Source organism: Ochlerotatus camptorhynchus, unplaced genomic scaffold (assembly GCF_037179485.1).
Source record: "Ochlerotatus camptorhynchus isolate MF236.1 unplaced genomic scaffold, CSIRO-AGI_Acam_v1.1 ptg000250l, whole genome shotgun sequence".
Lineage (NCBI taxonomy): Eukaryota > Metazoa > Arthropoda > Insecta > Diptera > Culicidae > Ochlerotatus > Ochlerotatus camptorhynchus.
Genome location: NW_027040740.1, coordinates 662,834 through 688,120, shown reverse-complemented (window position 1 = coordinate 688,120; position 25,287 = coordinate 662,834). Strand labels below are relative to the sequence as shown.

The 25,287-nt window shown below is 35.7% G+C and overlaps 1 protein-coding gene across 4 annotated transcripts in view; it reads left to right on the top strand.

Annotated features, from left to right (window-relative positions):
- LRR (Leucine-rich repeat) overlaps positions 1-3,585 on the top strand; it is a 68,270-nt gene extending 64,685 nt beyond the window's left edge. For all 4 annotated transcript variants that reach the window (XM_065226396.1, XM_065226395.1, XM_065226394.1 and 1 more), the window contains one exon: positions 3,064-3,585. In XM_065226396.1, the coding sequence (XP_065082468.1) occupies positions 3,064-3,153 (90 nt within the window). In that variant the 3' untranslated portion in view covers positions 3,154-3,585. The remainder of the gene's footprint in view (positions 1-3,063) is intronic.
- Positions 3,586-25,287: the final 21,702 nt, after the last annotated feature.

The following is a 25,287-nucleotide window of genomic DNA, read 5'->3' as shown; positions in this document are numbered from 1 at the left end:
ATTCAATTCCACTACCTTATTTGCTTATCCTTGACAGATACGCGTATTTCGTCTACAATGTGCAGACTTCTGAGACTGAGTCGAGTATTAGTACAAGACACTGAAGAAGTCTGCACATTGTAGACGAAATATGCGTATCTGTCAAGGATAGGCAAGTAAGGTAGTCTTTATACAGGTATTCCACTAAGACGCCCACGTTCATCAGGATTCACATAGGATGTTTTACTCCCGACCTGGCAACAAATCGCATTGAAGGGTACCGACCACAGTCCAAACACTTCCATCATATCGGACTCGACGAGTTGAAGTTGCTCTCGAGAAACTCGCACTGTACACTCTGATTTCCTACCGTTGATCATCATCTCGCAAGAAAATTCGCCTTCGATGTTCAAAATCTTTCCATCAGCTGTCTTTGCAACGATCGATGGTGCACTCAACGAAGGGCTTCCGATTTTACGCCAAATTCCCATTGAAACGATGGTGATGTCAGACCCTGTGTCTAGTTTCAGGTGAACCGACGAACCGGTACATACTTCCTGCACTTCGTTGCACTACAGGCGTTCACCGTCATCACCTTCGCAGCGGCGTTTCCTTTCTGTCGATCGGACCTCCTTTCCCAGCACTGTGGCAGTATCCCTCCTTATGTCTGACCGTACCACAATCTTAAATGAACAATCCCTGGCATTTTCAAAACACGCACTCCATTTGCCTGGAAAACAACTCTTCCAAACCTCACTGTGAATTGCTATCACCTCTCCATATATGGTATAATGAAGCATATGGTCGATGATAGCCACATTTTCCATGTCATCTGGGAGAGCATGCAAACGTACGTCGCCAGCGCTGCTTTCGACATAAATTGGAATCGAGATCTTTTTTCCCTCATACTCCATGAAATGCTTCAGCTGAAGCGATTCTTCTTGCTACTTCGTTGCTTTGCATACCCAGGTATACAACGTTTTTCACATTGTGTGGCTGGATACATTTCACCTGTGACATATAAAGTTGCAGTTCATTTTCTAGAAATCGTTTGATTTCCAAAATACACGGCCGTTTAGGTAGAATGGATGTATCCAAAACGACACAGTTTTCTCGCAAAGCCATGGCTATGGGCAACAAAACTCACACACGTCACACAAAAGAAATCCGAGAATGGTATTATACGTCTGATCGGTTAAGGAGATGGATAGCAACTGATTTCTATGTTTCAGGAGCATTTAAATAATTCAAGAACTGTGAATTTACATTCTACATATAGAAAATTCTTTCAGGCCACACAATTTTCTCAATTTGTTTGTCTTAGAGATCTTGAATTTTTAAGTCCCAGTAATAAAAAAATGATCCAAATCTCAAACGTATCCCTGAAACTCTAATTTTTCACGAATGGTATTTTAAGTCCTAGACGCAGTCAAATTTAGTTTTATGTCCGTGAACTGTCCATCTGGGAAAATTTTTCACATTCCATAATAATGAGATTTTTTTCTTATCGTACGTTCACACTACAGAGTTATAACATGTTATAGCGCTATCTTGATGGTGGATTCTGTGTTGTAATTATTTGTCAACCGTTATAACATGTTATAACTGCCAGTGCTGATAAAAATCCTTTCTTCTACACTCAATTTAGCTGAATATGAAGAAAACCTTAACAGATAGACCAACTACCTGCATGAATTTGAATTTTGATATAAACAAATTCCGTTGATCTAGGCAACCTCTGAGTATCAAAAATAACATTTGTTTTTCTTCATTCGTGGCTGGATTCTCATTATAGCCTCTGTTGTTGTAGATATTGATATTAGTCTTCATCTAGGTCGAGATGATATTGAGGATCAAATGCAAAATGATTATTTTCATTTTAAACAAATATAGCGCTGAAGAACGTGGTTTTTAGACATAAGTCGACGGCAAATTATTGCCTCAAGCTGAACTGATGATAATATCGATGATTAAGGCAGTGTGGTCGACAATATTCAAAATAATCATTTTGCCCAAAATTTCGTTGATTATTTTGCTTTTGAGGATCACTTCTGATTTTGACAATTTTGGGTTTGATAATCGAGCACTGGTGAATATCAACAAACGCGTATTCGTTGATGTATAATAAACTCATTTGTTCATTTCGCTCGTTTCGTAACTACGAAGATGTTCAAAACAAACGCAATTCATCGACACTGGGTTGAAGCGCTACTCCTTGCGTGTGATGGTAAATGATAAAAACAGACACTGATAACTGCTTAGTCTGGACAGCGTTTTAGACTGCGATCTAGAAAAGTTGTATAGCTCCCAGAGTTATGATTTTTTTTCTATGTTACATGAGGTGTTACAGAAGATTCTATTCTTAGGAGCAGAGGTGGCAACAGTACATTTTTTTGCAAAACCATCGTCCAGAGCAAACCAAAACAGCCAGCACATGGGCGATCGTGTATTTCTACATTACAAGAAATTATCAAACTCCCTTATTTACGCATAATTTTAACATCTATGCTTCCGAATGGTTAGTATTCATTCTTATCTTCCATGCAATAAACATCAAATAAATGCTATAATTAGGCAGAAATCGGCAAAATTCTACATGACATAAATTTATGTCGCTGCATGGTCTTGTCTGCTTCATTATGCAAAAATGTTCTGTCCCCTGCAGAAAATAGTTTAGAAATGTTTTGAATGTTTTGAGCCAAATGAACTGTCAAAATCGGAGCCAATCGAACATTCCAATTAGATTTTTTTCAGACGATTTCTTATTCTTACTAGAATAAATTTGAGAGTATGTATTGCAATCGAACAGAAATTCAATCACCTTTATGTTTTGTGTGCTTCTCAAATTCAACTAGTTTTTGGAACAAAAAACAATATTCTAACTCCAGGATTGTTTTAACTTGGTTTTGTTTGTTCGATTCTATTCTAAATCGTACTGGAAGAGGGGGTTACTTGAGATTAATGTAATTTGATTTATTTTACGCACGAAATAGTAAAATTTGATTTAAGAAATAATTTCAGTTGATTTGAAAATCCGAAGTTTTCCTGCATTAAATCTATTTAATTTTAATACACTTCTTTCAGGAGACACTAGTTGAAGGCCTACAGAAGTCATCAAGGCGCACCATCTATCGCGAGTCAAATTATTTCAAGGATGATTCCGTAGACGTATAGTATTGAAATGTACGGAAACCGTACCCGTCATCAGCAAACAATACATGGAGACGTAGCCGTACCTACAACGTCCTGTTTATGTATTACGATCACTATTATACTTAGCAATAGGTATTTTAAACGTCTTACCAAGGTTATTCTAGTTTTATACTCTACATACTAAGGAACGAAATAAGCGCAAATTAATGTGTTACTGTTTTTTTTTTTATTTAATACGATAGACTGCTGCCAAGCAAATTTTGCTGTATGGTATTTTATACTGTTGTAGGACTATCAATTCAAGTGAACCACAAGTCTGAAATTAATAGTTTTAGTGTATGTCTTCTGATGCAACTCTATAAACAACATTCTGAGTATTACTAGTATGTTACGTTTTCTGTTTCCTAAATTTATATCAATTACAGAATATAAGGCGCCAAATTTCACATTTTATATGTAATCGAGTATTATATTCCAAGGCCATTTGCATCTATTCAAGTCCTTTTAAACGTCATGTCTGTTCATTTCCCATTGTAAACTATTCCTTATGTTATTTTCGTTTTTGCGATTTAGCTCCATTAACAGGCGCTAGTCATAGACAGATCGACATCGTTTTAATTTATACAAACGTACTCTCGATGATTAAACGTAGAACATGTTCGATGTTAAAAGTGCTAAACCATCGCAAAAACGAAAAAAAAAGTTTGATTAATGCTCTTAAATTGGACCTCATTCCACTGCCGGTCGATTACTCTGCATCAATATTGTGAAATCTATAACAATGTTTTTATGTGATACCGTGACTTGCTCTATTACCGTAGGATTAAGAACGCAAAAAATCAATTTGCAGTGATTTATGATTCTTTTAGTGTCCTGTGATTGTGTACTGTGTACATTTTGCCATAAACAGTTGGTTTGCAATACCGTAACCCCTACTCTAATTTCGTGCATCACCTAGTAGTGCTAATACTGTGGGTTTGACAATAAACTTGAATATTTTGGGAAGTATTTTTTTCTAAATAATTATCGCAAACGTTAACATATCGAGTCAAATTTGACAACTGGTTACACACACGTGCAAAACAGAATATTGATAGAATAAAAACTACGGAATTAGGGCACCGCCGTACTTTTTAGTTTGTAATACCGTGGTTTGATTGCAGCAAAATGACATATGTTTTACATTCTAAATCAACTGAACAAGGCTCTGGACAGCGTTAGAAACAGAGGTTCTATACATGATACACCCCTTTTGTTTAATATAGGGATGATTCTAAGTGTCACTCTTCAAGTGCGCGGTATTAGGCACAAGGACATGTGTAAATAACTTGTATAACTTTTTAGGTTGTTAAAAAATTGTAAATCAAATTTTTATAGTAAAATATATACAGTACACAATTATATGACGCTTAAAGAAACAGAGATGTGCACTGCACTACTTTAACAATTTCATTTTTTGCTAATTGATTTAAACTTGAAGCGTTATTAAGCCCACGGTAAAACATAACCCCACAACCTAAAAAATAATAAAAATTGTAATGGTTGAACATATCATTGTACCAAAAACCGCGCACTTGAAGTGTAACATTTGAATCATCACTATACTAAACAGACGGGGTGCATCATGAATATAACCTTCGTTTCTAACGTTGCATAGAGCCTTGTTCAATTGATCCAGAGTGTAAAGCATTCGGTTTTTTTAAGTCATCCTGCTGCTAAAACTCAACCACGGAAGGCGTTGCCCTAAATCCGTGGTTTTCTATTTAATCTGTTTTTGTGTATAAACAGTTGTCAAATTTGTTATGCCTTAGTATAGATGACGCGATATGCTAACGTTTACAGTAATTATCTAGAAACAAAAAAAAAACAGTATAATCGTAAAGTATTCAATATTGTCAAGCCCACGCCATTAAGTGCTGCGTGGAATTAGAGCAGGTCACGGTACACTTTTTTTTTAAATATGTGCTTTTCTGCTATATAGTATAATTGCAATTTATACCAGTAGTATAATAATTTGCTTTAGCGGTGGATGGCGACCTTACGGTATATGAAATAAAGGCACTACAAGATAATTTACTTTATTGATACAAAAACATGACCGACAGTGGCTTTCGTGCCTGTTTTCGCTATAGAGCATACTACGAACCGGTTCCTTGGTTTTTTAAAGAGGTGCCAAATTCAATATCTTAATATCGATGGCAAATCCCTAACCCAATTTTACATGTATGCAAAATAGAAACCATATATTTTGAGATTTGGACACAAGAAATAGAGTTGGTATAAAGGTAAAATCGGGATTAGGAGATATCCAATATGCATGTACCCACTACAATAGATTCCCATCACTTTTGCAGACACAATTTTTAGCCATAGCCTGATTTCATAAAAAGGTACTATAAAACTATAATTCTAAATGACATTAGATTGTTTTAACAACAGTGGAAAAAATAAGCAACAATTTTATTCCGTTTTATATACGATGGAAATAACATTAGAATTTACTATCGTGAATCAATATACTAGTAGCAGTAGGTTCGGAGAATAACGAAAGAGTGAATCGACATAAACAATGGCACAGCAAGTTAGATAAAAAAGAAGCAGATGTAAACGGATTTTATATGGATTTTTTGTCAAGCTCTCAAAACTTTGCCTCCTATGTTATGGTGCTATATTAAAAAGTACGGAAAAATTACTTTACGTTACATTCCAGGCGTCATTTTCATGTCATTATTTAGCCATTCTTATGGTTCAAGTATTTTTGCGGAACTCACAAGAAAATATCAATTCTTGGGGTTATTCTGGGTGAGGTACGTCACTTAAGTGACCATTAGAATAACGTTGGTCACTTCATGTCACTCAGTACGCAAAATAACTTCCATTGCCAATGAAATAAAACTGTATATGAAAGCAATTGTCATATTTTTCTTTAATATCATCACTTCCAGACAGTATTTCGATCTTAGCAGTTGTCGAGACCGACAGTAGATTGGACCTGTTGCCCGCATAAATGCGAATCATAATTTGACTTTACGAAAAATGGTTAAAAATTGTTCATGAACTTCCCAACAAACAATTTTAGCTGCAGCTTAGCTTATACAAGCAAAAATTAGCTGCATAAGGCAAGTTTTGGCTGCATAAGCTAATCTGCAGCTAAAATTGTTTGTTGGGTTTACATAAACGTTTTAATATTAAAGTTTTAACCTTATGTATTATGGTTTTTTGATAGTGGACCTTACAAATAATGGGTTTTTAAGAACCATTACCATTCAAAATATTTTCGGAAAGATAACTATATTAGAACCTATTTACTTATGATTTGAGAACTTTAATGGTAATTGTTATGGTATTCAGTAAGGTCAATATGTGGTTTTGTAACATCGATCAACTTTATGTGGAATGTATCGCGAATTGATGGCCTTTAAATTAATGAGTACCAATTGGCGATACATTCCACTCAAAGTTGACCGATAATATTGCATATTTTGCCCCCAATCAGATTCCCAGCAGAATAATTTTGTCACACCACAAAATGTTCACACCGTTTTCAGCATACATTGGTTCATTCCGATGCTACAGTTTCATGTAGCGAGGGCGCATTCTAGGGTGACGTATCGAACAATCGGTTTGTTTACCTGCTATTCCCTTTGTACTTTGATGTTGGAACATATGTTTTCAACTATCAAATATTTTCACATCAGTCTAAAAACCAAAGCAACCTGCAATAGAAAAACATACATGGACTAGAGTCGGTGTATAATGAGTCACGCCAAGAGAAAAACAGTTGAACTCGCATCACGGTTTTCGAAAGATTCCCTTTCTTTTCACTTTAGCCTAGTATACAGATCGAAGCGAAACGAAAATTGAAGCACGCGAAAAATCATGAAATTTCGCTAGCGAAAAAGGTTGTGAAAAAATGTTTGTGGAACATTTTCCAGTTTCTTTTTTTCGCAGTTTACAGTTCATGTGAAACGAAATCGGTCAGTTTACACCTCCGGTGAAGTGAAAATCTGACAGATACGCTCTTTCTCGAAACGTCAACTTTTCGCTTACCTGCTGCTCTTTTCGATGGCGCTGCATGCGCGAAAAAAAAATGAACGTAAGCGAAAAAGATACAATCCACAAAATAAGATTTCGCTGGATCGCATCTGTTTACAGTTCAAAGCGAAGCGAAATATTTGCCAATTGCGTTTTTCACGCAGGTGAAAAATTTAGTATTTTGTATGAATTTTTCGCTTCGCTTCGATCTCTATACAGGCCTTTTGCAACAGAGGACTTCTACATCAACTTCAAATGACTTCCAGCGAGAAAAAAATATAGCGGCTTTAGTAAATCATTATATCAGTGATTTAGTCAAATTATCTTAACCAAAAATAGTAGAAATTCTCATAAGTGATCATTACCAAACGTATCCCATGACAATTTATTGCTCACTGCGTGTTTATGATCATTTCTTCGATTATATATTATATTTTATTGCAATACCTTTCGTGGATCTTTCATAGCATCGTAATGTTTGTGTACTTTGCGCGATAGGTAGCCGGTAGTAACTCATGAACCGGGGACCAACGGCTTTACTTTCCTTCCGAAGGAAGGCGTGATCAGAGATGTTATGCCTCAGAACATCCCGGTGGCGCCGACTGGGATTGAACCAAGGCCTGCTGGGGTGAGAGGTAATCACGCTTATCACTACACCACTGGCAGCGCTTGGAAATTAAATTAAATTGTTTTCTGCAAAAATCTATTGGTGAGGGTATTTAATATAAACCAGCATATAGTATTTTTGCCAATGGATTTTGTTTCAGTGAACCAATTGAGCTGTCAAATAGCGGAACCAATCAGGCAAATGACGACCAACAACAGAAAAGAGCACATCAGCTATTGCGAACAAAACTTCGGAAATAGTTTTCTCGTTAATCAAGGCTCGCCTACGCAAACTAACATCATCTTTGGGTTGGGGAAAGTTTCTTCTATCCGATGATGCTGGAAAATTGCGTACGATTGGCGAGTAAATAATAATCAATGTTTTGTTTATAAAAGTTGATTGTACCTTTTCATTTGTTGGTCTACAATATATTGAAATGGTTCCGCTTCCAACACGGTTAGAAAAAAGTACCCAAAATTAAGTTCTTTTCACTCATTTCGGCACTATAGTGCAGGAACCCAAAAGTAGGTAAAGCGGGTCAAAGTAATTTTCATTTACTTATGTGCAGTTCGTATGGAATTTTCCACTGGCTTTTTTACCAAAAGTAAGTTAGTTGTACCCAACAGTAGGTATATATGATTATACTCAACGTTGGGTTCCCACACTTTACTACCCCTGTTGGGTGGTTTTGCTCGTCCGTTTTTGACAACATTAGTAGGAGAAAAGTAGAGTCGGTGTATAATGAGTCACGCCAAGAGAAAAACAGTTGAACTCGCATCACGGTTTTCGAAAGATTCCCATTCTTTTCACTTGGCAACAGAGGACTTCTACAACAACTTCAAATGACTTCTAGCGAGAGAAAAAAAATGCGGCTGTAGTAAGTCATTATATCAGTGATTTTGTCAAATTATCTTAACAAAAAATAGTAGAAATTCTCATTACTGATCATTACCGAACGTATCCCATGACAATTTAAAGCTCACTGCGTGTTTATGCTCATTTCTTCGATAATATTTTATATTTTATTGCAATACCTTTCGTGGACCTTTCATAGCATCGTAATGTTTATTTACTTTGCCCGATAGGTAGCCGGTTTGACGGTTCGATAGGTAGACTTGGCTTCACTCTTGGCGTGACTCATTATACACCGACTCTAGAGAAAAGGAGACAAACTAGTCAAAAGTAGGTAAAAGTGAACTGGCCGTTGGGTACTTTTTTCTTACCGTGAAGAACAAAATTCTATCTGCCAGACTATAAATATAGCGACTATTAGGTGATCCAAGAGATGTTTCTCAGTGGAACTGACAGCTAGAAATCTAGAGTGTGTGATTGATCTAGTGTTAATGGTGTTGAATGTAAACATAAACAAAGCAGAAATTCATATGAGAATAAACTGCCAGTTCTCGCATCACTTTTCAAATAGACCAATGTAACAAATGTAAACAAATCGAGTTAAGCGATACAAACTATTGCTCTTCTATCTTTGTATGTGGTACAAAAACATCCATCCAAATTTACTTTCATTTATTTAAGATAACCATTGATCAAAAATTGTCCAATGTACAGTTTGAAATGATGGGTACATGATTGTTACTTCGGTCATTCGGACTGCCTAACATGATTGGTGCTCATTTTTCAAAGGCGGGGTCAATCTAAAGTTAGGTATTATACTCTGAAATCTGTGAAAGGGAATCTAGTATCATATAGACAAAACGTCCAATGTAACACTCATTGATTATGTCATTGAGAAAAATCGTCCAATGTAACATGTCCAATGTACAACACGACTTGTCAAAACGTCCTATGTGGTTTTTTCTATGTTGTAGCATGAAATTCAAAGTAAAATTGTGATTTTACCGTTTCTTCTGAATTTTCAAGGTTATTATACACTAACTATATTAAAAATAGTTTTGCAAAATGTATTGTTTTTAAACAGTTAAAATAATAAACTGTCGAACTTCAACTTCGATTTTCTCAAAATGGTGGATATGTTACATTGGTCTATTTGAAAAGTGACGCGAGAGTTCTACTGTGATCTGTCAAAAGTTCTTGGTAAACAAAAAAGTCAGCAATTGTTTCGTGAACAGCCTTATACCACCGAGAACAGACGTCCAAGTTCGATCAGAAACTTGTGTAAAGTTAAGTGGAAACGTCGCCGTTACGTACCGCTAGCATCTCCTGATTTCCTCTATAAATTTATCACATTCGACCAATTTGGCGCTAGTAGCGACAAATTATCTGTTGAAAATTGCCACTTGGCGCTACCAGCACTTAATGTCTAGTGTAAGTTTTGCAACGCCAACGCCATCATGTTGTCAAAGAGGTTTTTTAAGTGGGGAAGTCGCCGTTAGTGGTGCTTAAGAGCAACCGTAACGGCACAGAGAACAGACGTTCAAGCTCGGTCAGAAACTTGTGTAAAATAAGTGGGAACGTCGCCGTTAAGTGGTGTTAGCATCTCCTGATTTTCTCTATAAATTTTACACTTTCGACCAATTTGGCACTAGTATCGATAAATTTTCTGTTGAAAATTGCCACTTGGCGCTACTAGCACTTAGTGTCTAGTGTAATTTGTGCAACGCCAGCGCCATCATGTTGTCAAAGTGGGTTTTTAAGTGGGGAAGTCGCCGTTAGTGGCGCTTAAGTCGAATAGGAATCTTTACACAAGTTTTTAGAGAAATTTTGTTCGAGCCTCCATGTCTGTTCTCTGTGGTAACGGTACGCTGCTAAACTCATTTTAGCAGCCCTCATCATAGCGCAGCTACCGTATCGAGGGTTGCCATACGAGTAACTAAAATCACAAACGAAGTGACAGACGACTAACTGGCGAAGAAATCCATTAAAATAATGTGGTTCACTGTAATAGAATTTTCTTGAAAGCTTGTGCCATCATCCACCAGATGGGTTAGTTTTTTTGTTTTGATTTGAACAAAGTTGATTTTGTGTACAATGATTCTTTAACAGTGTGCAAAGAGTGCGTATCATTTTGTCATTTTTTTATGCATTTCAGTTTTGAGTAGAGTGAAAGAGATAGAACCAAAACATTCTAGTACATTTGGTTAAAATGCTAGTTCAATCTAATAGTAGTGTTGCCATGTGGTACAATCCAGTAGTAGTGGTGTTACCATGTGGTACACTGAAAATTTGCAAGTTTTCGAGCCGCTCCGTCTGTCACTTCGTTTGTGCTTGTGCCATCATCCACCAGATGGGATAGTATTTTTGTTTTAGTTTTGCACAAAGTTGATTTTGTGTACAATGATTCTTTGACAGTGTGCAAAGAGTGTATCATTTTGTCATTTTTTTTATGCATTTCAGTTTTGAGTAGAGTGAAAGAGATAGAATCAAAATATTCTAGTACATTTGGTGAAAATGCTAGTTCAATCCAATAGTAGTGTTGCCATGTGGTACAATCCAGTAGTAGTGGTGTTGCCATGTGGTACACTGAAAAATTGCAATAGCAGGTTAGTCACCAAAGTTGTCTACTTCGTTTGTGCTAAAATAGCAGTCGGCTTCTCGGTGAGAAGCGCGTTACCAAATTTAGCAGCGCGATAGCAGCATAGAGGTAACTCTAAGACTAGAAGGTCCCGAAATAACGTGCTCAACTTTTTGGCTCAGCTCTGGTACTCTCTTCGGTCCCAAGCTAATCGATTCACCCCTCGAAACATAGGAAAAACCAATAACCTCTCATTTTATCTGTCAAACTTTCATAGCGAATCAAAACAAACATTGCGTAGTACTAGAATTTTGACTAGAATGGGATACGTTAATCGTTTGCTTGGGACCAATAGGCTAGTCAAGTAGTGAGCCAATTTAAAATCGTTAGTTTCGTATTGATTGTTGATAGCAGCGCGGGAGAAAGGTTGCTATTCGTAGAAATGTCAAAATGCTCACTACCGGTACCTCGACCGGTACGGACAAAGGCGAGTAAATTGATAACCGCGATAGCAGCGACCGGTGTGGAGAAGAGTGACTAAACTAAAATGAGAGCGCTGTGCGCTGTTAAAATAGTCGCGCAAATGACAACGAACGTTACGGTTGCTCTAAGTCAAATAGGAATCTTCACACAAGTTTTTATGGAAATTTTGTTCGAGTCTCAATGTCTGTTCTCTGTGCTTATACGCCTTTTTAATAGAAATTAAGCGATCAATTCAACCTCTGGTGGTGAATATGAGAACGTCAAAAAGAGTGTTGTGAGCAGAAATTTTTGCCGTGAGACATTGGAAGCGGAACACTTTTTCACTTTTCCTGATAAATTGATGCATCTGAGATGCTCGGAAACTTGATCAATAGTTGAATTTTTTTATTCTGTATCATTTTTGCAAGAATTCTGCTAGTGTTCAGGAATATTTTTGTTGAGAAAAGTGCAAAATTCCAATAGTGACTACAAATCTTAATGATATGTAGTCACCTTGCTCACAACACTCTCTTTGACGTTCTCATATTCACCACCAGAGGCTGAATTGATCGCTTAGTTTTTATTAAAAAGGCGTGGGCGTATGCTTGTGTGTGAATAATTTAGGCACAGAGAACAGACGTTCAAGCTCGGTCAGAAACTTGTGTAAAATAAGTGGGAACGTCGCCGTTACGTGGTGTTAGCATCTCCTGATTTTCTCTATAAATTTTCCATTTTCGACCAATTTGGCGCTAGTATCGATAAATTTTCTGTTGAAAATTGCCACTTGGCGCTATTAGCACTTAGTGTCTAGTGTAATTTGTGCAACGCCAGCGCCATCATGTTGTCAAAGTGGGTTTTTAAAGTGGGGAAGTCGCCGTTAGTGGCGCTTAAGTCGAATAGGAATCTTTACACAAGTTTTTAGAGAAATTTTGTTCGAGCCTCCATGTCTGTTCTCTGTGATTTAGGTGCAAATCAGTTCAGCTGTGTGGAAAATCGTAAAATAAGACAATTACTGATGGAAATTGGCAAGATGTTCAATGAAAAATGATTTAATTTGTGTTGTGAAAAATCCTTCTTCTGAGGTAAACAAACGGTTTGGTTGACGTTTCCTCTCGAACTCGCGTGGTGCCCTCTACGTTGGTGGTGCATTAAAAACACAGAGAACAGACGTCCAAGTTCGATCAGAAACTTGTGGAAACGTCGCCGTTACGTACCGCTAGCATCTCCTGATTTCCTCTATAAATTTATCACTTTCGACCAATTGGGCGCTAGTATTGATGAATTTTCTGTTGAAAATTGCCACTTGGCGCTACCAGCACTTAGTGTCTAGTGTAAATTTTGCAAAGCCAGCGCCATCATGTTGTCAAAAAGGGTTTTTAAGTGGGGAAGTCGCCGTAGTGGTGCTTAAGTCAAATAGAAATCTTTACACAAGTTTTTAGAGAAATTTTGTTCGAGTCTCAATGTCTGTTCTCTGTGTTAAAAAGGTGTATACTCAAGAATGGACGTATAATCTGGCCCAAGGTGAGTACATGTAGGTGTTTTAATGTTTCAAATCCATGATTCAGCCATGTTGGATTTTTGTATGGAGGAGCAACGGAGTTCGTTTACAATTGGGTTGTTTAACTTCGAAAAATATACCGGTTTGTATACATCATCTGATAAAGCTTCGTTTGCTGAGCACAACAACATTTTTATCGATTCTGTAGACATTCATTTCAATTTTTAAACCAAGATTTAAATTTTTGATCGTTGACGCTAAATCTATTCGTTGACAGCTCGCTCCCATACAAAGTCCCACCAAGGGGCGCTAAGATGGTGATTTTTACTAATATAATCGTACTTATTTAAAATAGTTCCAGTGTACCAAAATTGATGAAATTTTGGATTTCGGTTCCATTTTTAATGCAGATACCGAAAATGTATTTACCTCAATACCCCTAAACAACCCAATTCTGGCCTTCACTCAAAAAATTAATCACATATCTAATGGATGAAATCCATGTGAATTTCACATAGCTTTCCTGTGATCACATAGCAGCGAATCCCACCACAAAATCACATAAATATGAAGAGGCCAATAAAATTCATATGAAAAATCATATAAAATTAATGTGATCGCATAAATGTTATGAGAAATTCAGATGAATTCCATGTGCGTTTCTAATGGATGCTACACACAAAGAAAAACTGTTGCTAATATTAAAAATACCATTGGTAGAATTGAAAGTTTGCATTGGTTCTTTTTGGTAGAAAGCGGTTAGCTTTCAAAACAAAAATCAGCTAACTGTCAATTCAAAAGTTCCTCGCATGCTACTTTTAAAAGTTTAAACTTTCAAAACGAATTGTAGAACTGTCAAATGAAAAACATGATAGTATTATAATTAAAAGTGGATTATTTTTGTATCAAATTAAACTTTTGTCATTAAATTTTGGTAAAGTTGTAATAACATGTGCCGTTTTGAATCTATAATAAAAATATTTTCAATTGAAATACAAGCATTTTCAACATTGCAATATTAATTTTCATTTTAAATTCTAATAAATATTTATTCAATCTATAGTAAAAAATGTTTCATAAATTAAAAAAAGAACTACAACTATATTTATTACTACTATCCACATGAATACAAATATATTGATTATGCTGGGTTTTGGAAGACATCATCCGCAGGTTTTCAGTGAGTAGAATATCGTTGTAATCGTATTGCGATATCACAAAGTTACAGGTGGATTTTTTCGGCAGATTGTTGATTCTAGGGTTGATTTGCATCTATTCATTGGTAGATTTCATCGTCTGAAAAAAAAAACTAAATAACTTCACACAATAACATTGATAATTAAATACTTACAATTTTAACTAACGATGTCACCGTGGATTCCGTAACCGACAATCTCGCCGACAATAGTAAAAATATTGCCTGAAATATCCAGCGGACTTAATGTTGATTTTCAGTTTCATTCCACACAAGGAACATGATTTGCGTCTTTTGACGTTAAGGTTAAATTTAGCGGCAAATGTATGTCCAGTGCTGCCAAAAACGTTGGTATTTTTGACAGTTCAACAATTTTCATTTTAAAAATATGCGCTTTTAAAAATACAAGTCAAAAGTGAAAAAATACATTTTCCAACCAAACCAAATACTTTTGTTTTAAAAACTTTCATGGTTAAAACTGTCCAAGCTGGAAAACTTTTATTTTGAAAACGCATGATTTTTATTGATACAATTTTTGTTTTTTGTGTGTACATGAAAACTATTTTAGGTGTGAGGCTGTGTTCCATTTGATGAATTTTCACTTAAATTTGACACTTCGAAAATAATTTATACTCTTCGAAACTCCCTCTCTTGTTGATCGTCCGATTTTCGAAAAGGTGTTTGAAAAAAATGATTCCTGATCGGTCAGAAATAAATCTGCTCGAATAGCAGGTATATTTGAAAATTTTCCATCTGTCAAATTTAAGTGAAAATTTACCAATTGGAACACACACACTTATAGAATTCCACACATTTTTATTGACGAATTTCCGTGTAAAATTCCACATTATTTTTTAAACAGAATCCACCCAGAAGCACACATGAAATTTATGAGTCAAATGAATAGTATGTATGGTTACACATGACTTTTATGTGTACACATATTAAGTATGTGTCCGACACATAGATATCATTTGTTGATCACATTGCAAAAATTCATGTGTGGGACACATAAAACAATCTATGAAATTTTATCAGTGCAGCCTTAAACCACAAACGAAGTGACAGACGACTAACTGGCGAAGAAATTAATTAAAATAATGTGCTTCGCTGTACTAGAATTTTCTTAGAAGCTTGTGCCATCATCCACCAGATGGGATAGTATTTTTGTTTTGGTTTTGCACAAAGTTGATTTTGTGTACAATGATTCTTTGACAGTGTGCAAAGAGTGTATCATTTTGTCAATTTTTTATGCATTTCAGTTTTGAGTAGAGTGAAAGAGATAGAATCAAAATATTCTAGTACATTTTGTGAAAATGCTAGTTCAATCCAGTAGTAGTGTTGCCATGTGGTACAATCCAGTAGTAGTGGTGTTGCCATGTGGTACACTGAAAAATTGAAATAGAAGGTTAGTCACCAAAGTTTTCGAGCCGCTCCGTCTGTCACTTCGTTTGTGGTATAAGTCTATGTTATGAAATTGATTTGACAAGGTTTATACATGTCATATGAATTGCGCTTAAGCTTCATGTGAAGATTGCAATGGCAAAAATCTATGTGGTTTGCTTAATACATTCGATATGGATTTTTCTTTTCGTGTACACGAAACGAAAATCAATTACTTTATTCATGTGTTTCACTTATACATTTTTGCCAAAACATAAGCCTTATACTTCGTTTGTGCTTATACATTCCATGAGACAAACCACATAGGTCCTATAAGAATGCATAAAGGTTATGTGTGACCGCTTATACATTTCATTTGACACATGATCTTCATTAACTTTTTGCCTCGCTTTTTGCAAGTCATCTGATTATTAGTTGACTTATACATTTTATGAATAATCAGCAATAGAAATTTGCCAAAAGGTATAAGGAGATTTCTATCCGTGTACACGACACGAAAATTAATAATTATTATTTTATTCATGTGTTTCACTTATACATTTTTGCCAAAACATTACAAAACAAACATTCGATAACAATTTGCTCGTTTCCTTCTACCGCCCCGAGAGAGCTGTGTCGCACGGACTGCGTGTCATGAAAAAGAAGGAAGAAGATTATATATCATTATTGTTTTCCACTTCTGACATACACAGAATAAAAAATTACCCAAATTAGAGTTCTTTTGACTCAACCTCGAAGCTCCGTACGAGAAGCTAATTTTGGCTAAACATGAAAAAACCTAATTTTGGGTAAATGATCGAAAAGACTGCAGTGGGTAAATTTGCTCAATAAAGAAAAACCTAATTTTGGGTAAATTTAACTAAACGATAGGTTATTTTAACGGGCATTTTTTTCGAATGATCTAGCTTTGGGTCAAATTAACTCAACCATGGGTTATTTTACCGTTTTTTTAGAAACAACCTATTTTTGGGTAAAATTACCAAGCACTTTTTTTTCCGAAGTACAAATCAAGAGTAAATTTTCATTACGTCGAATGTAACAAAGGTAAACAAAGTCGAGTTATCAGTGTCAATCGATTCTCCTGCTATTACACTATATACTGTCCGAATAGATCAAATCCCATTTTTAAATTTATTTGCCAGTCAAATTGCTTTTTAACGTAATCACCTCCCGATCAAAATAGTTTTCGATATTACTTACCCAAAAAAAAAATAACAACAAAAATACATTAAAAAACAATGTAACAATAAGACGAAAATTATTGTCTTACAATGATTTATATTGTTACGTCTACAATTGGCAAATCAAAGTTGGCACTCGTGGAGAATAGAAGAACTATAACAGTGATGATGGTTTCAAAATTTTCCACGGGGAAGTATACGAATGCAATCTTAAAATGCTTTTATTTTGCAAATGGAACATTTTATTTAAATCTGGTTGCTGCTACAGTGGTAGAAAAGCTCAAATCTATGTGTACACCTAAAAATCTGAAAAGAAATTAATTTTTCTGTATTATTTGTCTATTGAGTAGTCCTTAAGTTTTCTACTAACATAGCATCAACCAGATTTAAATAAAATGCTCCATTTGCAAAATAAAAGCATTTTAAGATTGCACTCGTATACCTCACCGTGTAAAATTTTGAAACCATCATCACTCTCATAGTTCTTCTATTCTCCACGAGTGCCAACTTTGATTTGCCAATAAATTTACCTTGATTTATGTTGTACAAAACAATAAATTTCATGGTAAATGGAAAATTTACAATAAAAAGGGGGGTTGTTAAGTATCTTAACAATGAAATTTTCGTGATTTCCCCATATATTTTTTTTTCAATAACATTATATATTATTGTTATTTTACTGTTGGTTGGCGAATTTATTGATTAAAAAAAATAACAGTGTACTTTAGAGTGTATGTGTTGGCTTGACAGTTCTACCACAAACGAAGTGACAGACGGAGCGGCTCGAAAACTTTGGTGACTAACTTGCTATTGCAATTTTTCAGTGTACCACATGGCAACACCACTACTACTGGATTATACCACATGGCAACACTACTACTGGATTGAACTAGCATTTTCACCAAATGTACTAGAATGTTTTGGTTCTATCTCTTTCACTCTACTCAAAACTGAAATGCATAAAAAAATTACAAAATGATACGCACTCTTTGCACACTGTCAAAGAATCATTGTACACAAAATCAACTTTGTTCAAATCAAAACAAAAAAACTAACCCATCTGGTGGATGATGGCACAAGCTTCCAAGAAAATTCTATTACAGTGAACCACATTATTTAAATGGATTTCTTCGCCAGTTAGTCGTCTGTCACTTCGTTTGTGGTTCTACTTTATCGACTTTAAAAATAAATTGAAAAAATAAAACATCGCCCCGGGAAGGGAAGGGGGTGGTATATGTCTGTTACGAGTGAGTTCTTTTTTTACTGGTTATGGATTGAGATTCGATCCGGAACTTGTGAGAAATTGAGGCCAACTCCCCTGCACTCGATCTCTCTAGGTCACGTCTCCTTGGTGGTTGAGCGTCGTTGATAAGTTAATGCATTCTACTGGAGAGAATCGCCCATGAAATATGCTTCCACCTGAGAGTTCCTTCCTGACATCTTCAAGTGGTGGAATTTTTTATTATTATATTGTATGATTATTGACTGCACGTAAAAGGTCTGCATTAAGCGGGATTTAGATGAGGCAGGTGAGTTGAATTCAACTCAAACCGATCTGGTCGTAGGCGTTCAATTGACTTGACAACGAATAGAGCAAGTCCGATATCGGTCAGATTTCTGGACGTTCATTTCGCAGTTCAAGCATAGAGGTAACTCTAAGACCACTGGGTCCCGAAGAAAATCATTATTATTTTTGGCTCACTCAGTACCAGAACAACGGTCCCAAGCAGTCCCAAGCTATTTCACTCACCCCTGCATGTTCTGCATGAATCCACACACCCCTGATGTTATCTGTCAAACTTTCATAGCGAATCAAAACAAACATAGTGTAGTAATAGAATTTCAACTAGAATAGGGTACGTTAATTGTTTGCTTGGGACCAATAGGCTACTAAAGTGGTGAGCCAATTTAAAATCGTTAGTTTCGTATTGATTGTTGGTTCAAGTGAGTTGAACGCTGAATTGAACCATCTTAACCCAGCTTTAGAGAGGGTCTAGGATAAGATATGAGCGGACGCGGATTGGCTGATTTTGAGCCAAACGAACTGTCAAAGCCAGAGCCATACGAGCAGCGCCTATCTTGATTACATTGGCAGTGTTGCTGTCCCTCTCATAGTCTGCATGCTTCAATCAGATTTATTTTTATTGTTCGTGAGGTAACCCACAATGAAAACACACCAATATTTCAAGAGCAAATTTTCATTATTTACGTCGAATGTAACAAAGGTAAACAAAGTCGAGCTATCAGTGTCAATCGATTCTCCTGCTATTACACTATATACTGTCCGAATATAGGATCAAATCCCATTTTTAAATTTATTTGCCAGTTAAATTGCTTTTTGACGTAATCACCTTCCGATCAAAATAGTTTTCGATGTTACTTAAGTCACCCAATTTCTATGGAGATGCCGTTTGACTTAAGTAACAGCGCTGAGAAACCCGTGAAAAGTGTACGTTCGTCGTTTCGCTTTCTCATTATTAAAGTGAATAAATCGAATTGTTTGTTGCTAACGAGGGGGACGACTCTATCTACGATGCAGAAAAGATTGTGTTTTACTGTGGCTAGCTGCACGCACGCTAAGTAGATAGAAGGAAGATTTATGTCTATTTTGTAGATTTCCTGCAAAAAGATGAAGCACGATGCAAGTAGATGCGAGAAATTAAAGATGATTTTTCGAAGATTGATTCGCTAGTGTGAGATTTTTTGAGCATCTAGAATTGAGATTTAGATGTGTCGCCCCCCTCGGTTGCTAAGATGATTTCGGTAGTCCTAAAATGATGAATGGGCTGCACGTAAGGAGACGTAATTGATAATTCTCCCGAATATCCTGGTAAATACACTTTGACTTAAGTTACAATAGGGGCCACCAAACGACGTATAATAACTTTTGACTCAAAAACCAGTATTTCTTAGCATGAAAGCTAGCGATTTGCCTTTGTATGATTAAAACCCGGCTGAATATGTTAAACATTGCTATCACTATGAGATTATATGTGTTTAATTGGAAATAGGAATAACTTTTCGGTCATCAAAACAAAACTTTACTTTTCTCGGATCGGTGCGAATGTTACTTACGACATAATGAAAATTTGCTCTTGATTTAATGTAACAACTATTTTTATTGTACACTCAAAAATATTACAAAACCAGTATAGATTAAATTTTATGCATGTTATTATTAATCAAAATTTATACATTGGTCCGATTAATATTTTCTTCAAAACTATACTAAGTCCGATTATTGGAGTGGAATTCGATCAGTGTATACTAAAATGATCAAAAATGACAATGTCAAACACGATGGCACTCGTAGTCGTTTTTCAGTTCACGTTGAAGGTGGTAACGTTCTCGAATGGTTCTGCAAAAATCGTCCGCAGATTGATCGAAAGAAGCATATAAGCCTGCCGGAAGTGGAATCGAAGCCTGCCATGAATAGCAACCCTGTATCGATTAGCCAATAAACTGCTGACGGATTTGATGCACAGTAATTTCTGCTATCTGTTCAACTTAAAGGCCAAAGTGTGAATATGACCATTCCGGGTGCACCCAAGTTTTAGCCGCTTATCAAAGATCAAAACGTCTGGTAATGATAAACCTGGGTTGAAAATGATAATTTTATGGTACTGCTTTTTATAATTACAACGTTAATTTTTATTTGAAAACAATAATCTTAAGCATTAAACGAAAAAGAAGCAGAAAATACATTCCCTCGAATAAACCGTATGTATGCAGTGCAAGCATAATTCGATTTTATACTATTGCAGGCATAAATCATTTTTATACTAAGTCTGTATTCTCTCCCTTTATACCGACCTTTGCGTCGGCACGGAGAGTTGCGATTTAGCGTAACTTTTATACTATTTAGCTTTCAATATTTTTTGAGTGTAATAGGCCTTTTTAATAGAAACTATAATAATAAACGAGCGATTCAACCTCTGGTGGTGAATAGGAGAACGTCAAAAAGAGTGTTGTAAGCAGAAATTTTTGCCTTGAGACGTAGGAAGCGGAACACTTTTTTACTTTTCCTGATAAATTGTTTCATCTTAGTTGCTTCAAAACTTAATCTACAGTTGAAAAAGTTAATTCTGTATCGTTTTTGCAAAGCTCCTGCTTTGCAAAGGAATATTTTTGTTGAGAAAAATGGAAAATTAGAAAAGTGCCTTAGTGGTTATGATCTTCCGGATTTCTTGTGTGTGAATAGTTAAGGTGCAAATCAGTTCAGATTTGTGGAAAATCGTACAATAAGACAATTACCGATGGAAATTGGCAAGATTTTGAATGAAAAATGCTGTTATTTGCGTTGGGGAAAATACTTATTCTGATGTAAACAAACGGTTTGGTTGACGTTTCTTCTCGATCTCGCGTGGCGCACTCTACGTTGGTGGTGCATTAAAAAGGCTTATAGGCCTTTTTAATGAAACTAAACGATCGATTCAACCTCTGGTGGTGAATAGGAGAACGTCAAAAAGAGTGTTGTGAGCATAAATTTTTGCCTTGAGACATACACGGTAATCGCAAAAAACTCTTTTATGACTATAAAGTACACATTTTTTAATGAAAACGGGACTACCCACAAAATGAGTAAAATTTTACACATTTATGAGTAATTACTAGTACAAAAATGAATAAATTTTATGCATTTATGAGTACCAGATACTCATAAAATGTGTAAAAAATACACACATTTTAGGTGTAGGCCCGTTTTAGCCGAATATGCATACTTTATAGTCAAAATTGAGTCCTTTATAGTCATTTTTGCGTATTTTGTGGTTTCCGTGTAGGAATCGGAACACTTTTTTACTTTTCCTGATAAATTGATTTATCTGAGATGCTGAAAAACTTAATCTACAGTTGAAAAATTTAATTCTGTAACGTTTTTGAAAAGATCCTGCTGGTGTTCAGCAATATTTTTGTTGAGAAAAATGGAAAATTAGAAAAGTGCCTTAGCACAAACGAAGTGACAGACGACTAACTGGCGAAGAAATCCATTAAAATAATGTGGTTAACTGTAATAGAATTTTCTTGGAAGCTTGTGCCATCATCCACCAGATGGGTTAGTTTTTTTGTTTTGATTTGAACAAAGTTGATTTTGTGTACAATGATTCTTTGACAGTGTGCAAAGAGTGCGTATCATTTTGTCATTTTTTATGCATTTCAGTTTTGAGTAGAGTGAAAGAGATAGAACCAAAACATTCTAATACATTTGGTGAAAATGCTAGTACAATCCAGTAGTAGTGTTGCCATGTGGTACAATCTAGTAGTAGTGGTGTTGCCATGTGGTACACAGAAAAATTGAAATAGCAGGTTAGTCACCAAAGTTTTCGAGCCGCTCCGTCTGTCACTTCGTTTGTGGCCTTAGTGGTTATGATCTTCCGGATTTCTTGTGTGTGAATAGTTAAGGTGCAAATCAGTTCAGATTTGTGGAAAATCGTACAATAAGACAATTACCGATGGAAATTGGCAAGATTTTGAATGAAAAATGCTGTTGTTTGTGTTGGGGAAAATACTTATTCTGATGTACACGGAGATGAAAAACTACCCAAAATTAAGTACTCTTCCCTCAATTCCGGGGTTCAGCCCAATAACCCAAATTTGAGTAAATCGCATATAGTAGTTTCCATTTACCATCAGCAAAAATAAATACCTACTCTTAAGTATATTCTACCCAAAATTAAGTTTAATTCACGTAAATTTGAGAATATGCATTTTACTCAAGAGTAACTTATTGGGCCGAACTATATCGTTGGGTCGAATCTCTTGTTCCTTTTTTGACAACAATAACGAGTGCAAGTGAGAGGCTAAAGTCAATATTAAGTAAAAAGAACTCAAATTTTGGGTAGTATTTTTTCTCCGTGTAAACAAACGGTTTGGTTGACGTTTCTTCTCGAACTCGCGTGGCGCACTCTACGTTGGTGGTGCATTAAAAAGGCGTATTGGCAAATCAAAGTTGCCACTCGTGGAGAATAGACGAACTATGAAAGTGATGATGGTTTCAAAATTTTCCACGGACAGGTATACGAGTGCAATCTTAAAATGCTTTTATTTTGAAAACTGAGCATTGAATTTAAATCTGGTTGTTGCTACAGTTGTAGAAAAGCTGAAATCTATGCATACACCTAAAAATCTGAAAAGAAATGATTTTTTCTATATTATATATCTATTGAGTAGTCCTTAAGTTTTCTACTAACGTAGCACTAACCAGATTTAAATAAAATGCTCCATTTGCAAAATAAAGGCATTTTAAGATTGAACTCGTATACCTCACCGTGTAAAATTTTGAAACCATCATCACTTTCATAGTTCATCTATTCTCCACGAGTGTCAACTTTGATTTGCCAATAGAGTTGTTCATTATTGTTCATGATCGAATCATGTTAACAATAAAATAAATGATAAATACGATAAAAATCATTGTAACAACATTTTATTATGTACATTCATTGTACATCTAGGTAGCAGTTTTGCCGTTTTCGGATGAGTACAACATTTTTACAATCATTTTTATAGTCGACAATAAATATTAATGTTAGAGCATTGTTTCCACTGAAAATTGTATTTCACTGTATTTTTTTTTTTCGGGTAAGTCACCCAATTTCTATGGAGATGCCGTTTGACTTAAGTAACAGCGCTGAGAAACCCGTGAAAAGTGTATGTTCGTCGTTTCGCTTTCTCATTATTAAAGTGAATAAATCGAACTGTTTGTTGCTAGGATGATTTCGGTGGTCCTAAAATGATGAATGGGCTGCACGTAAGGAGACGTAATTGATAATTCTCCCGAATATCCTGGTAAATACACTTTGACTTAAGTAACAATAGGGGCCACCAAACGACGTATAATAACTTTTGACTCAAAAACCAGTATTTTTTAGCATGAAAGCTACCGATTTGCATTTGTATGATTAAAACCATGCTAAATATGTTAAACATTGCTATCACTATGAGATTATATGTGTTTACTTGGAAATAGGAATAACTTTTCGGTCATCAAAACAAAACTTTATTTTTCTCGGATTGGTGCGAATGTTACTTACGAAATAATGAAAATTTGCTCTTGAAATGATTGAAGGAAAGGGACGCTCGCAGTATAAGCACAAACGAAGTGACAGACGACTAACTGGCGAAGAAATCCATTAAAATAATGTGGTTCACTGTAATAGAATTTTCTTGGAAGCTTGTGCCATCATCCACCAGATGGGTTAGTTTTTTTGTTTTGATTTGAACAAAGTTGATTTTGTGTACAATGATTCTTTGACAGTGTGCAAAGAGTGCGTATCATTTTGTCATTTTTTTATGCATTTCAGTTTTGAGTAGAGTGAAAGAGATAGTACCAAAACATTCTAGTACATTTGGTGAAAATGCTAGTTCAATCTAGTAGTAGCATAGAGGTAACTCTAAGACCACTGGGTCCCGAAGAAAATCATTATTATTTTTGGCTCACTCAGTACCAGAACAACGGTCCCAAGCAGTCCCAAGCTATTTCACTCACCCCTGCATGTTCTGCATGAATCCACACACCCCTGATGTTATCTGTCAAATTTTCATAGCGAATCAAAACAAACATAGTGTAGTAATAGAATTTCAACTAGAATAGGGTACGTTAATCGTTTGCTTGGGACCAATAGGCTACTAAAGTGGTAAGCCAATTTAAAATCGTTAGTTTCGTATTGATTGTTGGTAGTAGTGTTGCCATGTGGTACAATCCAGTAGTAGTGGTGTTGCCATGTGGTACACTGAAAAATTGCAATAGCAGGTTAGTCACCGAAGTTTTCGAGCCGCTCCGTCTGTCACTTCGTTTGTGGTATAAGCACAAACGAAGTGACAGACGGAGCGGTTCGAAAACTTTGGTGACAAACCTGCTATTTCAATTTTTCAGTGTACCACATGGCAACACCACTACTGGATTGTACTAGCATTTTCACCAAATGTATTAAAATGTTTTGGTTCTATCTCTTTCACTCTACTCAAAACTGAAATGCATAAAAAAATGACAAAATGATACGCACTCTTTGCACACTGTCAAAGAATCATTGTACACAAAATCAACTTTGTTCAAATCAAAACAAAAAAACTAACCCATCTGGTGGATGATGGCACAAGCTTCCAAGAAAATTCTATTACAGTGAACCACAATATTTTAATGGATTTCTTCGCCAGTTAGTCGTCTGTTACTTCGTTTGTGGTATAAGGAGCACGTAATTATTCCGAATGTTAAAAATAAAGAACAATAAAAACTGTGAACATATTTATTATAATTCAAAATCAGCCAGATGGAACAAACGATAACCTGGAAAAACTTCTTCTCGTTCGTTGAACGCTAGTACCATAGAGGTAACTCTAAGACTA